Here is a 16,733-nt window from a genome sequence, read left to right as displayed (position 1 = left end):
TGGAAGAGATGCGGTGGAGAGCATCGTCGACCACGTCTGGGGAGAAGTTGCGGTCCTTGAAGAAGGAGGCCATCTGGGTTGTACGGTTTTGGAACTGGTCCTCCTGGGAGCAGATGCGGTGGAGACGAAGGAATTGGGAATATGGGATGGCGTTTTTACAGGGGGCAGGGTGGGAGGAGGTGTAGTCTAGGTAGCTGTGGGAGTCGGTCGGTTTATAGTAGATGTCCGTGTCGATTCGGTCACCCGAGATAGAAATGGAAAGGTCTAGGAAGGGGAGGGAGGAGTCTGAGATGGTCCAGGTGAATTTGAGGTCGGGGCGGAAGGTGTTGGTAAAGTGGATGAACTGTTCAAACTCCTCGTGGGAGCACGAGGCAGCGCCGATACAATAATCTTGAGGTAATCAGGAAGGCTAATGTTATTTCAAGGAGATTGGAGTGTAAGAGTAGGAAGTCTCACCACAACTGTCCAAGGTGCTGGTGAGACCACATCTGGAGTACTGACAGCAGTATTTATTTTCTTATTTAAGGAAACATATAATTTCATTGGAGGCTGTACAGAGAAGGTTCGCTAGACTGATCCCCAATATGGAGGAATTGTGTTATGAACAAAGGTTAACCTGTTGGGACTCTACCATTTAACCTGGAGCATTGGAGGTTGAGGTTTATAAAATCATGAAGGGTATGGATGGAGTGAATAGCCAAAGTCTTTTTCCCCAGCTTAGGAGAGTCTAAACCTAAGGGGCAATGTTTTCATGTAGAAGGTGATGCGTGTATGGAATGAGCTGCCAGAGGAAATGATGGAAGCTGGTACAATTGCAACATTTAAAAGGCATCTGGATGGGTATATAAATAGGAAGGGCCTATTTATATACCCATGGGTATATAAATGGGCCAAATGCTGGCAAATGTGACTGGATTAATTTAGGATACCTAGTCCACATGGACCGAAGGGCCTGTTTTCATGCTGAGATCTTTACGACTCTACTCACTGGAGTTGAGAAGAATGAAAGGTGATCTTATAGAGACATCTGGGATTCCTAAGGATCTCGACAGAGTAAATGCTGAGCAGATGTTTCCCCTCATGGAAGAGTCAAGGAATAAATGAGCACCAACTGAAAACTGAGGTAAATGAGGAATTTATTTTCTCTCAAGAGTGTTGTGAATCTTTGAAACCCTTTGCCACAGAGCGCTGTGGGGGCAAAGTCCTTGTAAGGTTTCAATAAATAGATTCTGATCAGTCAGGGAATCGAGGAAAGTGGACATGAGGAATGGGATAACAGGCTCGAGGGGCAGAATGGCTTCCTATGGGGGTGGAGCCAGATTGAATTTTGGGGAAAAAAAATCAAGAGACGTCCAACGGATGTGCCATTTTTTTCCCCTCCCACAGGGATACCTCCGGCCGCGGATCAAAGGTCGGCTGAGGCCGCTCCGGGTAGGATGTCTCCGCCAAGGCCGGACCCGGCAAAGGGGGCGCTGAGCCGGCGGCCTGTGAGGCGGTACTACCAGGAGCGCTGGCGGACGGAGTACCTGATGGATTACGATGGCGTGCGACATGGCCTGGTGTGTATGGTGTGCGGCAGCGGCCTGGCCACTCTCAAGCTGAGCACCATAAAGCGGCACATCCTCCAAAGGCACCAGGCCTCACTCAGTCTGACTGCCCGTCAGCGACGCGTCGTAATGGCCACTTGGATGGATCGGCTCCTGCACCAAACACAGCCCCCCTTAACAGAAGCGGGACACCTAAGGCACCGCCTCCTCCCTCACACAGACCAATCAGCGGTCGATAACACGGCTCCCGCCGTTTCCCACCAATCGGGCCTCGAATTGCACGGGACCCGGTTTCCCGCTCTATCCCACGGCGACGGTCAGTTACCGCAGGTGCCAGGGGAGGGTACTATGCTGCAAGACCAATCAGTTCCAGGGAGGCCAACCTCTATGATGGACAGCGTCGTTGACCAATCGAGCGTCGACCAAGTGCGACAGGTGCCAGGAAATGTGTCACATCGATTCCATTCGGACTGCTGTATAGGGGAGGGGCGGCACGAGCGTCACCAATCAGAGACCAGTGACCGGCAGCCAGGGGTGGAGCCAGAGACACTGACAGGTACAGAGCAGCTCAACCAAGTCCTGAGGCCAACTCCCTCCGCGCGCACCCAACCACCTGGTCCTGAGGCCAACTCCCTCCGCGCGCACCCAACCGCCTGGTCCTGAGGCCAACTCCCTCTGCCTGGTCCTGAGGCCAACTCCCTCCGCGCGCACCCAACCGCCTGGTCCTGAGGCCAACTCCCTCCGCGCGCACCCAACCGCCTGGTCCTGAGGCCAACTCCCTCCGTGCGCACCCAACCACCTGGTCCTGAGGCCAACTCCCTCCGCCTGGTCCTGAGGCCAAACCACTCCGCGCGCACCCAACCGCCAGGTCCTGAGGCCAACCACCTCCGCGCGTACCCAACCGCCTGGTCCTGAGGCCAACTCCCTCCGCGCGTACCCAACCGCCTGGTCCTGAGGCCAACTCCCTCCGCCTGGTCCTGAGGCCAACCCCCTCCGCGCGCACCCAACCACCTGGTCCTGAGGCCAACTCCCTCCGCCAGGTCCTGAGGCCAACTCCCTCCGCGCGCACCCAACCGCCTGGTCCTGAGGCCAACTCCCTCCGCGCGCACCCAACCGCCTGGTCCGGAGGCCAACTCCCTCCGCGCGCACCCAACCGCCTGGTCCTGAGGTCAACTCCCTCTGCCTGGTCCTGAGGCCAACTCCCTCCGCGCTCACCCAACCGCCTGGTCCTGAGGCCAACTCCCTCCGCGCGCACCCAACCGCCTGGTCCTGAGGCCAACTCCATCCGCGCGGTCCTGAGGCCAACTCCCTCCGCGCGCACCCAACCGCCAGGTCCTGAGGCCAACTCCCTCCGCCTGGTCCTGAGGCCAACTCCCTCCGCGCTCACCCAACGCCAGGTCCTGAGGCCAACTCCCTTCGCGCGCACCCAACCGCCTGGTCCTGAGGCCAACTCCCTCCGCGCTCACCCAACGCCAGGTCCTGAGGCCAACTCCCTTCGCGCGCACCCAACCGCCAGGTCCTGAGGCCAACTCCCTCCGCGCGCACCCAACCGCCAGGTCCTGAGGCCAACCACCTCCGCGCGCACCCAACCGCCAGGTCCTGAGGCTAACCACCTCCGCGCGTACCCAACCGCCAGGTCCTGAGGCCAACCACCTCCGCGCGCACCCAACCGCCAGGTCCTGAGGCCAACCACCTCCGCGCGCACCCAACCGCCTGGTCCTGAGGCCAACTCCCTCCGCCTGGTCCTGAGGCCAACTCCCTCCGCGCGCACCCAACCGCCAGGTCCTGAGGCCAACCACCTCCGCGCGCACCCAACCGCCAGGTCCTGAGGCTAACCACCTCCGCGCGTACCCAACCGCCAGGTCCTGAGGCCAACTCCCTCCGCGCGCACCCAACCGCCAGGTCCTGAGGCCAACTCCCTCCGCGCGCACCCAACCACCTGGTCCTGAGGCCAACTCCCTCTGCGCGCACCCAACCGCCTGGTCCTGAGGCCAACTCCCACCGCGCGCACCCAACCGCCAGGTCCTGAGGCCAACTCCCTCCGCGGGCACCCAACCGCCAGGTCCTGAGGCCAACTCCCTCCGCGCGCACCCAACTGCCTGGTCCTGAGGCCAACTCCCTCCGCCTGGTCCTGAGGCCAACTCCCTCCGCGCGCACCCAACCGCCTGGTCCTGAGGCCAACTCCCTCCGCCTGGTCCTGAGGCCAACTCCCTCCGGTCTCACCCAACCGCCTGGTCCTGAGGCCAACTCCCTCCGCGCGCACCCAACCGCCAGGTCCTGAGGCCAACTCCCTCCTCGCGCACCCAACTGCCAGGTCCTGAGGCCAACTCCCTCCGCGCGCACCCAACCGCCTGGTCCTGAGGCCAACTGCCTCCGGTCTCACCCAACCGCCTGGTCCTGAGGCCAACTCCCTCCGCGTGCACCCAACCGCCTGGTCCTGAGGCCAACTCCTTTTCCCCTCTCCCAGCCACATGGGTAATGCATTGGTGGGGGCTGCGGAGCCAACGTGTGGGTGAGGAGGAGCGAGTGTGTCACTATCTGCTGGTGAATTTGTTACGTTTTCCCTTGTTCCTGAAGGGACCGAAGTCCGTTTGGATCCTCTTCATGTTGGCTCAGTTGTCGAGGTGGTGGGTTTTCCTGTGTTGCTGGATCAATCACAACTCCCTGTTGATAATAACCGGGTGGTGCCACAGCACAACCCCCTGGCTCCGTTGCCCAGTAAAGGTATCCGTCGTTACTACCAGGAACGCTGGAGGTTTGAACACCTGATGGACTATGACTGGTGGCGGCATGGCCTAGTCTGCATGGTGTGTGGCAAATCCCTGGCTACTCTCACCCTCAGCACCATCAAACGACACATCCTCCAAAACCATCCGCACTCGCTGCACTTCAACCAGGCCGAGAAGGAGAACATTCTGGAAGCCTGGAATGAGAGGGCTTTGCAGCGCGACTGCACAGCGGTGCAACTGGTGATGCCCGGGACAGGTTCTAACTGGTCAGCCGGTAAGAAGCCACGCTGTCACTACCAAGAGCACTGGCGGTTCGAGTACCTGATGGACTATGACCAGTGGTGGCACACCCTCGTCTGCATGGTGTGTGGAAAATCGTTGGCTACTGTAGCCCTCTGCACCATCAAACGGCACATCCTTCAGAACCACCCGCACTCCCTTAACTTCAACCAGGCCGAGAGGAAGAACGTTCTGGATGTCTGGAAGAAAACTATATCTCTGCAGGAGAGTGCAGTGATCGAATCGCGGGAAGAGGAATTGTCAGCCCTTAGGATACAGTCTGCAGTTACAGGTAAAGTCATTGCTATCAGATCTCTTGACTATCAAAAGAGTTCACACACCTCCAATCTATAATTCTGAGGCAGTTATCCACAAGAAGTTTCTCCAAGGAAAACTGACCATATCAAAATGTCACGCTGTCATTACAGCTTCCTACATCTTGTAGCTGTGTAGACCCATCATCATGCAACTTCCATAAAACTATAAGAACTTGGAACAGGAGCAGGCTGTTCGGCCCCTCAAGCCTGCTCCGCCATTCAATAGACTCATGGCTGATCCAACATGTCTCATATCCAGAATAGCGCAAGAACAGGCTTGGGCCTGATAGAGAAATCGTCGGTTACCTACTGTAACAACTTGGTAAATTATACCAAGAAGGGGCTGGTGTTGAGAGTCAGCACTGAGCTCAATTGGATGTTGAGTCTCAAAGGAGAGGTGCATTAGAGGGGAGCGAGTACAGGGCAAGACATGACCCAGAGCCTGATTGACATGCATTAATGTTCTGGGTTCAGGTTCCCAAGTATATCCAGAGCAGTATCAGAGCCATGAGTGAATGTTGGTGTGTGTGATTTGATGACACATCACAGATGGCAATCATGGGGAAATCCTAGTTTACCCATTATTCTGTGTTCTCAGAACCTGATCCATCAATGGTTCCACTTCTAAACTCTCTTCATTGATTTCAATCCCTTTGTGACCTTCACACCCCTCCCCCAGCTGTCACCTCCAGTGCCTACAACTCTTCCTGTCTAACATCCTCCAATTCTGATCTTTTGAGTTTACCGCAAATCCCATTGCTCCATCCCTGGCAGTGTGTCATTGGATGTCTGTGGTCCTAAGCTCTGGAATCCACTCTATAACTGATGTCTTCATCCTGTGAAACGCTCCTTAAAACAGATTGCTCTGACCTCATTTCGTTGCAAGTCCCTGTTTCTTTCTTACATGGCTACTCTTCAAATGCAACCTGAATAACACTTCTGTGAAGTGTTCTGTGATGGATGGATGTTAGATCCACGTTGATGGATATTATCTACCAGGACTTAAAGACCTTTGACAAGGTACACACAGGAGGCTACTGAGTAAGATAAGGATCCATGGTGTTAGAGGCAAGGCGCTAGCATGGATAGAAGCTTGGCTCTCTGGCAGAGAGCAGAGTGGGAATAAAAGGGTCCTTCTCAGAATGGCAGCTGGTGACAAGTGGTGTTCCACAAGGGTCAGTGTTGGGACTACAACTTTTCACTTTATACATTAACGATCTAGATGAAGGCACTGAGAGCATTCTGGTTACGTTTGCAGATGATACAAAGATAGGTAGAGGGACAGGGAGCATTGAGGAGGCAGGAAGGCTGCAGAAGGATTTGGACAGGTTGGAAGACTGGGCAAGTGGCAGATGGGTACAGTGTGGGAAAGTGTGAGGTCATGCACTTTGGTAGGAAGAATAGAGGCATGGACTATTTTCTAAATGGGCAGAAATTCAGAAGTCTGAAGTGCAATGAGACTTGGGAGTTCTAGTCTTGGAGTCTCTCAAGGTAAACTTGTAGGTTGAGTCAGTAGTTAAGGCGGCAAATGCAATTATGACATTTATTTTGGGAGGACTTGAAGATAAAAGCAGGGATGTACTTGAGGCTCTGGTCAGACCACATTTGGAGTACAGTAAAACCTTGACTATCCCAACGAGATGGACGGGGACCATTTTTTTCAGATAATTGATCATTCCGATAAACAACCTGATCATAGACAAACAGTAATTTCTGAGTGCCGGTTATCCGAACATTTCTCGGGGTTATCTGGCAACGCACACCATCTAATTGAAACTTATAGAATACTGAATATCCTGGACAGAGTAGATATTGGGAAAATGTTTCCATTGGCAAGAGAGATTAGGACCCAAGCATACAGCCTTAGAGTAAAGGGAAGACCTTTCAGAACGGATAGAAGGAGAAACTTCTTCAGCCAGAGATTGGTGAATCTATGTAATTCATTGCCACAGAAGGCATGGAGGCCAGATCTTTCATTATATTTAAGACTGCAATAGATAGGCTCTTGCGTGTCAAGGGGATCAAGGGTTATGGGGAAAAAGCAGGGGAATGGGGTTGAGAACCTTATCAGCCATGAATGAATGGCAGAGCAGACTCGATAGGTTGAATGGTCTAATTTCTGCTCCTACGTCTTATGGATGTTTTAGTGTGCTGTAGGTGGTATTAAAATGCAAATTGTTACTGTCCTGTTTTTGCATTGTAGAGGAAAATCCAGTCGTGGAGTTTGCAAAGGACGTGTCCCCAGGTTGGGGTGGGGAAACGAGCCCTGTGGAAATTGAAGTGTGCGTGGAGGAGCCAGATCTGAGCTTACCGGCACAGACAGTCAGGGGCCGGGGCCGAGGCCGAGGGAGGGACCATTGGAGGAACTATCAGGAGCGCTGGCGACTCGAGTACCTGATGGACTATGACCAGTGGCGACATGGCCTGGTCTGCATGGTGTGTGGCAGTGCCCTGGCCACCCTCAAGCTCAGTACCATCAAGAGGCACATTCTACAGAAACACCAGGACACCATGGATTACACACTGGCCGAGAAGGTGATGGTTGTGGATGAGTGGAACAAGAAAATCGCCACTGTTGCTAAGATGGACTTCTGGCAACTGTCCACCAGTAGGAACAGGAGTCCTCCCAGGAAACCAGGAGGAATGATCTGTGCCCAGCATTAATTTTTGACACCCATGCACACATCCTGTAGGGTCTGTGCAAATACAGGACTGGGGGAGGAGGCAGTTAACATTGGCTTTAATGCCTGACAGTATCACCCCTCCCAAAAGCTGTTTTCAGTTAAATGCTCACACCCACAACTAGCAGGAGTGGGGCAGGAGGTATCCATCAGGAAACACCCCAGGACCACCCTATTTTGCACCAATTCTGAGGTCAAGAGTGGCTGAAGGTAGCCTCTGTGCTCCAAGGAGAAAGTTTCAGCCACTCCTGCCCACCTGCTGCAGGTAGACTAAGGTGAGCTGTGGGAGGGATTGGGGCAGGGAGCTGGGACTGTCTGGGCTGCGACACCCCCTTCCCTTAACGGACGGCAGAGAGTCAAAAGATTTGAGAAACTGATTTCTCAGGGAGTGACTGGGACATGGGTCAAAGGGCCAAAAAAATAACCAGGAGCAAATATGTATATCACTTCATGGTGCCACCCTTGGATTGAAGAGTAAAACAAGTTGGTGTGCAACTACTTTTGAGTCTCTGGCGTGGATGATGTTACTCAGTCGAGTCAGCATGGAGCTAATTCAGAGAAAAGTACAACAAAATATAAGAGACCTAAGGGGCAACTTTTCCACACAGAGGGTGGTACAGGTATAGAATAAGCTGCCAGAGGAAGTGGTGGAGGCTGGTACAATTGCAACATTTAAGAGGCATTTGATGGGTATAAGAAAAGGAAGGGTTTGGAGGGATATGGGGCGGGTGCTTGCAGGTGGGACTAGATTGGATTAGCTATCCGGTTGGCTTGGATGGGTTGGACCGAAAAGTCTGTTTCCATGCTGTACATCTCTATGACTCCATGACTCTAAAAGGAACGGACCCTTCAGCCCACCAAGACTATGCCAACCCTTGATGACCTTTTAAACTAACTTTTGTCTCTATGCTATCCATATCCCTCTATTCCCTGCCTATTCATATATCTGTCAAGATACCACTTAAACATTGCTGTTGTACACGCCTTCACCTCCTGCTGTGGCAGCACTTTCCAGGTAGTTACCACCATATGTGTAAAAATAAAACTTGCCTTTCCCATCCCCTTTAAAGTTAACCCCTTTTACCTTAAACCTATCTTCCTAGTAATTGACATTGCTGCCTTGAGAAAAAAATTCTCCTCACTATCCATGCCTCTCAATTTTATTTTTAAGACTCTAGAATGGGGTAGGAAATGGTTAAACACTAGCAGTCACATCTGGATCCAGTCTTGTCCTCATACTACCAACACCTATTCCCCAACCAAACCCTGCAACATTTTGCTGCAAAGTTCTTGGGCTTGGCTAGGATACAGCACACCTGTGAATCTCACGTCAGTTGAATAGCTCACTTTGTTGCTGTGGGTGCAGTACAGAGCGGAGATGTGGTCTTATGTCATGATCCCCAACCCAAGGAGATCACACACCCAACAGAAATGGACCCTCGGTTGACTCTCACCCAACAAGAAGGCAATCAGCCCTTCAGAACACCCAATGGGGTCTGAACGTTCCTGCCTGTGACTTAGGATTCTGCCTGACTGCAGTGAACCATACATTTCCACTCCTTTATGACTTGTATACATCGAAAGTGAAGCGGCAGTGACCCATATTTAAAGCAATGTGTTGAAGGAGTGGAGTGGAGACAAGGAAAGATTTTTTTCCACCCAGATGGCAGTAAGGGTCTGGAATACCCAGTCTGGAAGGGAGAGTAAAGACAGAAACCATTGACTTATTGAGAAAGTATGAGGACCTGAACATTAAATATTCCCTGCAGCTCTACGGACCAAATGTTGGGAAGTGGGATTACCCTGGGTAGCTCGAATTTCAGCTGTAGAGTCAATTGACCAGTGGCCTCTCTCTATACTGTAAATTTATTATTCAAACAAATCTCAAAATTAAAATGTTAAAACATCCTTCTTGTTCATCACAACATTATGATTCCTACACTGTCCCCATCAAATATGGAGGAGAAAGTGAGGACTGCAGATGCTGGAGATCAGAGCTGAAAAATGTGTTGCTGGAAAAGCGCAGCAGGTCAGGCAGCATCCAAGGAGCAGGAGAATCGATGTTTCTGGCATAAGCCCTTCACCCCCATCAAATACACACAGAACAAGTACAGCACAGGGTTAGAAACAGAGTAAAGCTCTCTCTACTCCTTTAAACTTAAAGTCAAGCTACTTCCATACTGTCCCCAAACGTTCCCAGGATAGGGGCAGTGGTGTCTCTATTGATCTAAAAGTAAACAAAGTAAGGCTTTCTAGACACTGACCCTATCAAATATTCCCAGGACAGGGATAACACAGGGTTAAGTACAGAGTAAAGCTCTGTACTTAAAACCAAAAGATCTTTTAAACTGAAAGTAAAGCTCCCTCTACAGCGTCCCCATCAAAAACTCCTAGGGCCAGGACAATTTGGAGTTAGATACGGATCAAAGCTCCCTCCAGACAAGTCCCCATGACAAGGACAGTGCAGGATTGAACGGAATTCATGAACTGACAGGATCACTCTCCCTGACCATAAAGCCTAACTATTGACATAATGAGAGCCAATTTGAACAGGAAACAATGATGGACAGTTCAATCAGAGTTTCATTGCCATTAAGGCAAACCTCAGAAGTTGAATTGGAGTTTGTGGGAATTCTTTTGTTGGGCAGGATTTTTCCTGTGGCTTCCATGTTTCACTTGCTATAAAAGGTTTTGCAATGCACTTTTGGCCAAGCTGTTCCTGTACAGGTACAACGCTAGCATTTATCCCACATGGAAAATTGCCTAAGTATATCCTGTACACACAAAGCAAGACAAATCCAACTCGACCAGTCTACTCTTGATCATCAGTGTTGGAAGGTGTCATCAACAGTGCGATCAAGCAGCACTTGCTCAATAATAACCTGCTTAGTGATGCCCAGTTTGGGTTCCACCAGGGTCAGTTAGTTCCTGATTTCATTACAGCTTTGGTTCAAAAATGGATAAAAGAACTGAATTCTTGAGGTGAGATGAGAATGTCAGCCCTTTACAGTAATGCCACACTTGAACAAGTATGGCATCAAGGAGACCTAACAACACTGGAGTTAAAGGGGAATCTGGGGAAAGGTTCTCCATTTGTTAGAACCATACCTGACACAAAAGGAAGGCGATTGTGGTTGGTGGAATTCAGCCATCTCAGGGTAGTGCCCTCTGCTCAACCAACTTCAGATGCTTCATCAATGACCTTCCCTCCATCATCAGGTCAGAAGTTGGATATTTCCCTATGATTGCACAACATTCAGCACCATTTACAACTCCTCAGATATTGAGGAGTCCATATCTAAATGCAACAAGACCTGGACAATATCCATGTTTGAGTTGACAAGTGGCAAGTTACATTTGCACCACACTACTACCAGACAATGACTAACTGCAATAGGATAATCTAAACATCATCCCTTTACATTCAATGACATGATCACCGAATTCCCCACTGCCAACATCTTGGGGCTTACCATTGACCTGAGACTGAACTGTCTACCATCTACAGGGCACAAGTCAGGAATGGTGATGAAATACGCTCCATGTGCCTAGATGGGTACAGCATTGACAACACTCAAAAAGCTTAATACCATCCAGATCAAAGCAATCCCCATTTTGGCACCCAATCTACCACTTTCAATGTTCACTCCATCCAAATCTCCGGTAATGGCAGTGTGTCCTACCCACAAGGCGCACCAAAGAGGCTCCTGAGACAGCACTTTCCAAACCCAGGAGTGCTACTTTCTTGAAGGACAAAGGCAGCAGAGGAACACCACCCCTGCAAGTTTCTCTTAGAGCCCCATACCATCCTTATGTGGAAATACATTAGCATTTTCTCAGTGTCAATGGGTCAAAATGCTAGAACTCCCTCAGAGCTTTGTGGATCTACCTCTAAATGAACCACAGCATTTCAAGAAGGCAGCTCACTAGATGGTAGTGGTTGCGGATTTGGAAGGTGCAGATTGAATGATAGTGATGGTGTGTGGGGGCTGGTTTGGCCACAATGGTTCCGGATTAGAATTAAGGGGTGAACATGGTAGGAACAGCATATAAATAAGGAGCAGCAGAAGGTGCATAAGCAAACTGGAGTGGAGTTATACAGAGTGGGATTGGTCCAGCGTCTACTTAACATCCAGTTAGTTTGGTTACTACTTACAATATGACTTGCCAAGACAATTCAGAAACCCCTGCTGGAACTATCTGCGCCACCCCCGGCTGAGAGACTGCAGCATTTGCACTTAGAGGAATATACCTCGATTTGTCAGAAATCACTAAGTAAAATTCAAAAGAAATCTTTTACACATAGACAGGAGACCATGTAAACAATAAGGATGTAATTTAATTATCAACTTCACAATAACATTTTTGCAGGAATTGTCTGATTCTCAACAGTTCCATCTAATCCTAACATACACAGATTTCCGAGCACTCAGTTATACTTCCCCTGTTCAATTCGCTCCCTCAAAAACACAATTGGCTCTAAAAAACCCGACCTTATGGTAACACTAGACAAACATTAAAACATCAGGTTTCAACTGCCCAAACAGTCCTGCGGTGGGTGGGAAGTTAGAGAATGGAAAGACAGAGGGAAGGTATAACTGCAGTTATAATGTTATCTCAGGCTGTGTGTAGCTACAGCAATGTCCTGACATGAATTCATGAAGGGCTTTAGCCAACAGATGGGGTGGCTAACCTCACCCTTAAGTATTTGTATGGATAAACCTAAGCTCAGTGAAGAGTGCTATAGCTCTCAATAATGGGCTATAGGTTTGCCAACACAGTGGCCAAACCCCTCGACTCATGATTTACATACCTCAGAAGCCAATTTCAACTTTTCACTTGGTCAAAAGCTGAATCCTGACATGGAAGTGGATTAATTCAGAGTTTTGGGCCAACAATGAAGGTGTTATGCCTTTGTGATGTGCGCTCTTGGTGCAGCACAGTAAGGGAGGGAAGTGAATCATAAACTACAAAGTTAAGCAATTAAAATTAAAAACAACCAGTTCAATGTCTAGGAGCTTGTTTAAGTACAATCAAAGCAATAGGAATTCTGTTTTTTTTTTAAAAAGGTTGCAGGTTCTACTATGTCCACGCAAGCCCCCAATATAGGGCAGGCCTTTATTAGGTAGGGAGAGGACAATCGCACACCATGCAGTCCCACACCACTTCGCCCTCCAGTGTTCTATACAGAGTTACAACTGTGCGAGTACACAGAGTCAGAAAGAGGAGGACATGGGCTTAGTCCTGCTGTTATCTGCCCTGCCCTCCTAATGGGGCATATTCCAAAGATCATAGCTCCTCCCCTAAACACCCACCCGTCCTTCTGATCAATAGCTAGTGTACCTTGAGGTTAACCATTTTGTTGAGATTGCCATGCCATCCCTTGATGAAGTTTGCTGCAGGAATATCTCTTAATGAATGTCAATCTGTGGTTATCTCACACAATGGACCAAGCAGGCAAGTGGGGGATTGAAATGAGAACAGCACCACAGAGCGTAGTGTCCTTTTCAAACAGGACTCAAGGTCAGGGGGTGGGAGGGGGAAGGACAGTTACTTTTGCAAAGCCAGTACTGAAACCTGGTAGGGGGAATGGGGCAGATTGGCGTATATACACACACACACTAACTACAGACATACATCACTTACAATTCAGAAATTCATCCGTCACTTGCCTATTTCCTACTCCTCCCCCAGTTTCTCAAAGACTGTTCAGTTACAATGACAAATATTTTCACATGCACCCTCAATTATATACACAATTGGGGGAAGGAGATTGATTCTCTCTTGATCTCCACCCTGTTGTTGCTCAGTAATTTCTACAGCAGTTTACAGACAGTGTCTTTCAGAGAAGGGCAAAACAGAAAATATATATATTTATAATCTCATTGAAACAGAAGCAGCAGAAAGGAATGTGTCTTAAGCCAGTGATCAACAGACACACACAACATACTAGTGACCCCCTTGCTGGCTGAGATCGACCTGGGGGTAGAGGGTGAGGGTGTGGGGGAGGCAAGAACAAGTAGCAAATTCCTGGAAGCAGTCCACAACAGCAGGAATGGTGGCACACAGGCCCAAGCAGACAGACAGCAAGCATTTAGTTCCAATACAGAGTTTTAGTTTAGTAGCGAGGACAAAGGGAGGAGTGGCAATGGAGGGTGCTGAGCAGGGTCTCCCCTGCTGTTACTCGCTCTTTCGTTTTGCGCCTGGAAGCTTCTCTTGGATCCTGAGTATAGAGAAAGAGAGAGACACACACATTCACAGGTTAGCATTATCTGGAAAATTCGTCAGAACCAAAAGCACAAATGCACTATCTGGGGACTGAAAACACAAAATTATCTGAATGAACAACATACAAAGCGGAGGGCTGATTTTGCAAGAACAGATTTGTTCTTTGGAATAATGTGCATATCACAGAATCCCTACAGTGTGGAAGCAGGCCATTTGGCCCAGCGAGTTCACACCGAACCTCCAAATAGCATCCCACTCAGACCCACCCCCTTACGCTATCCCTGTAACCCTGCATTTCCCATAGCTAACCCACACTATGGACAATTTAGCTGGCAAATCCAATCTAACCTGCAAAACTTTGGACTGTGGGAGGAACCCGGAGCATCTGGTAGAAACCCATACATTCACAAGAGAGAATATGCAAACTCCACAGAGATAGTCACCCGAGGGTGGAATCAAACCCGGATCTCTCAGTGCCAACCGCTGTGCCACTGAGATATAGCGACAGATTGGGTGAGGGCTTTCAATTTAAAAAAAAGAGAAATGCTGAATATTCTGTGCCAAGAGTTGGGGTGAAGGCAGAGACCACAGCCTCAAAACTGAGACAGTGACATCTCTTCAAGGGAAGAGAGCTGTAGTTGTTAGAGAAGGGATTCAGATTCTTTGCCTGGACTTCACTCTAATACAGCCACGCACAGTGATCCCACATATTGAACAGAACCAGATACCAGAGAGTCAGGCTTGACTAGGAACACATTTGGCTTTGTCCCCTCAGTCCTCCCCATAAGTCAGATTCTAGGGACGGAGTGGAGGAGTAATCATTCATCTCCACCCACTGCTGGTACTTTCCTATATCCCCAGCTTGAACAAGTCCCCCCATAAGAAGCATTTCAGAGAATTTAAAAAATACTTACTTCCCAAAAGCACAGGTTGCCTGCTTCTGAACTAGTTCAATGTAATGATCAATCTGTGTCTGTATTAAAAAAAAACAAAGGAGTTACAGTTCCTCCTGAAATAACTTTCCAAATCACATCTCTGCTGATCTCAGGGGCAGTGACCACAGACAGATCCTAGTGAGCCCCACAGTCTGAAGCCAGCAACCCAAACACAACAGAATCCTCGCACTCACTCAGCCCCCAAGTCACATGCACCTTGAGATCCTGATTGAGACCCTGAAAGATTCAGCCCACCTTGTCCCATTACAGGTAAAATTGCCATAGTGCTACTACACCACAAGGCTGCTCTTTCATCAGACAGAGATGGTGAGTGGGTTTCAGGTGGTTGTTCCTTAATGGTCATTTGAGCTGGTGGGGGCAGGAATTGAACCCAAGCTTTTGGCATTTCCCTGTATTGCCAGCCATCCAGCCAACAGAGCTAACTGATTCCCCACCTGTCCCGCTATTCAACAGGACACACACAACAGTGTGCGAGGGAATAACCCCAGGGCGCACACACTGCCTACAGCAGCACCCCGCCTCCGCCCATCAAGAACCTACCTGGTAAGCTTGATAGATGATCGGGACGCTGAAGGTCAACAGTACAGCTAGACAGAGCAAAGGAGAGAAATAACCACAGTTAGAACAAGCTACAAATACACAATGCTGACAGCTATCCGACGCAATGCACCAGTTCCAGTCTCTCCCATCTCATCCCATACCAGATCCCACCCAGCCCCAGGCAAACACCAAGTCTTCCCCCACCCACACAAAGGGTCTAAGCTCCTCCTGCCACCATGAGATCTCCCTCCCCTACCCACCCAAACTGGCTCTCTCCCAATCCACATCCTGAATATGCACCCCCTTACCCAAACCTCACCTACCCAATGTTCCACCCCACCCATATCCAGAACATGGCCCACCCCAAATCACCCCCAATCCCTGCACACGGTCTCACCCCTCCTCCACAACAATTCTCCAGCCCCGGGTTTCTCTTCCACAGGAAATGACTTTGTTCAGATTCACAACAATCAAACAGCCTGAGGCTATAACATACCCAGAATCAGGAGAGTCAACCCATTGAAGACAGCTCCAACGTAGGTCATCAGCCACATGAGAACTGCAAGCTGCGGACAGAACAGGCAAATGTCAGGCATAAGATGATGGAGTGCAAGCTTCCTAGACCCAGCTCAGTCCCAACCCCAGAAAACCTGCACCCACACCAGGGAAGGGGCAAGAGGGATTGACAGGGGAGACAGAGCGAGAGAGGGGAGAGAGAGAGAGAGAGAGAGAGAGAGAGAGAGAGAAGGGGCAGAGAGAATAAAGTGGGGGGGGGGGGAGAAAAGGGAGCAGGTTGGAGGGAGAGGGGAAGAGAAAGAGGGAGAAGCCAGGTTTTATTGCAAATTCATCATGGCCTGTAATTAAAATCAGAGCCCAAACATTACAGTTCAGTCACCAACCTTCAGTGAATCCACTAGATCCTGGACCAGGAAGAGCTGCAGCAGATATTTCAGCACTCTGTTCAAGTGGGTGAAGCCAATGGTGCAGTATTTATGGAATGTTTCCGAAGACAAGGTGATATCCTGTTCCAGATAAGGCCTGAACAGAATGAAGACAGATCCTGTCACTGGCACAGCCTCAGTTTCAAGACAAATTCGACCTGCTGTTCCCCATCCAATTCAGACAGTTCCGTTTAATCACTGGCTGTTCTGAAGAGCAGGCCAGTTGCGGGGGCACGGTGGGGGGGGGGGAAGAAAATCAATGTAATCCGGCTCCAGCACCCTGAACCATCAAACAAGACAGGGATGCCTCTCTGAGTCCTCCATACAATCTGCAAGACGATGTCTCTGGATGGAACCACACACTGCCCAAAGACTATGAAATATTTGTGAATCTTCCACACATGCTATTCCCCACCCCACCCTCAACCGCAACCCCAACCTCAGGGGAGGAACTGGAGGGGGATAGGCAGTGGAAATGATCAAATAGACATTCACGCTCCAAAAACCATTTCAGC

General features: G+C 49.8%; 3 protein-coding genes across 11 annotated transcripts in view; 1 reads left to right on the top strand and 2 right to left on the bottom strand.

The window, feature by feature from the left end:
• The window catches only part of LOC122543970 (zinc finger translocation-associated protein-like), a 23,867-nt gene extending 15,816 nt beyond the window's left edge, over window positions 1-8,051 (top strand). The window contains exons 5-7 of the mRNA XM_043682979.1: window positions 1,387-2,103; window positions 4,125-4,847; window positions 7,076-8,051. Coding sequence (XP_043538914.1) covers window positions 1,387-2,103; window positions 4,125-4,847; window positions 7,076-7,536 — 1,901 coding nt within the window. The 3' untranslated portion in view covers window positions 7,537-8,051. The remainder of the gene's footprint in view (window positions 1-1,386; window positions 2,104-4,124; window positions 4,848-7,075) is intronic.
• LOC122543778 lies at window positions 2,014-4,264 on the bottom strand. Of its 7 annotated transcripts, XM_043682534.1 has the most exons (5): window positions 3,779-4,264; window positions 3,347-3,738; window positions 3,241-3,280; window positions 2,559-2,896; window positions 2,014-2,306 (listed from the first exon to the last, which is right to left on the bottom strand). In XM_043682534.1, the coding sequence occupies exons 1-5, from the start codon at window positions 4,018-4,020 to the stop codon at window positions 2,116-2,118; spliced, it is 1,203 nt and encodes a 400-aa protein (XP_043538469.1). In that variant the 5' UTR covers window positions 4,021-4,264; the 3' UTR covers window positions 2,014-2,115. The 7 variants fall into 7 exon arrangements, with proteins under 7 accessions (XP_043538469.1, XP_043538468.1, XP_043538474.1 ...); XM_043682533.1 differs by having other exon boundaries at window positions 3,241-3,738; XM_043682539.1 differs by lacking the exon at window positions 2,014-2,306 and having other exon boundaries at window positions 2,425-3,080.
• A 3,821-nt stretch (window positions 8,052-11,872) lies between the features above and the next one.
• LOC122543777 (reticulon-3-A-like) overlaps window positions 11,873-16,733 on the bottom strand; it is a 30,368-nt gene continuing 25,507 nt past the window's right edge. For all 3 annotated transcript variants that reach the window (XM_043682531.1, XM_043682532.1, XM_043682529.1), the window contains 5 exons: window positions 16,177-16,315; window positions 15,774-15,843; window positions 15,278-15,324; window positions 14,696-14,754; window positions 11,873-13,776 (listed from right to left, as the gene is read on the bottom strand). In XM_043682531.1, the coding sequence (XP_043538466.1) occupies window positions 13,734-13,776; window positions 14,696-14,754; window positions 15,278-15,324; window positions 15,774-15,843; window positions 16,177-16,315 (358 nt within the window). In that variant the 3' untranslated portion in view covers window positions 11,873-13,733. The remainder of the gene's footprint in view (window positions 13,777-14,695; window positions 14,755-15,277; window positions 15,325-15,773; window positions 15,844-16,176; window positions 16,316-16,733) is intronic.

This window comes from Chiloscyllium plagiosum, chromosome 45, assembly GCF_004010195.1.
Source record: "Chiloscyllium plagiosum isolate BGI_BamShark_2017 chromosome 45, ASM401019v2, whole genome shotgun sequence".
NCBI lineage: Eukaryota > Metazoa > Chordata > Chondrichthyes > Orectolobiformes > Hemiscylliidae > Chiloscyllium > Chiloscyllium plagiosum.
This window is presented reverse-complemented; position numbering and strand designations above follow the sequence as displayed.

Bases quoted from the DNA above. Each gene is read 5' to 3' on its own strand.
- LOC122543778 (XM_043682533.1), bottom strand. From the start codon at position 4,020: ATGTGGCTGGGAGAGGGGAAAAGGAGTTGGCCTCAGGACCAGGCGGTT. The intron at 2,897-3,240 runs GTGGTTGGCCTC...GACCAGGCGGAG, and splicing joins GCGGTTGGGTGCGCGCGGAG to GGAGTTGGCCTCAGGACCTG. The intron at 2,307-2,558 runs GTGGTTGGGTGC...CCTCAGGACCAG, and splicing joins GGAGTTGGCCTCAGGACCAG to GCGGTTGGGTGCGCGCGGAG.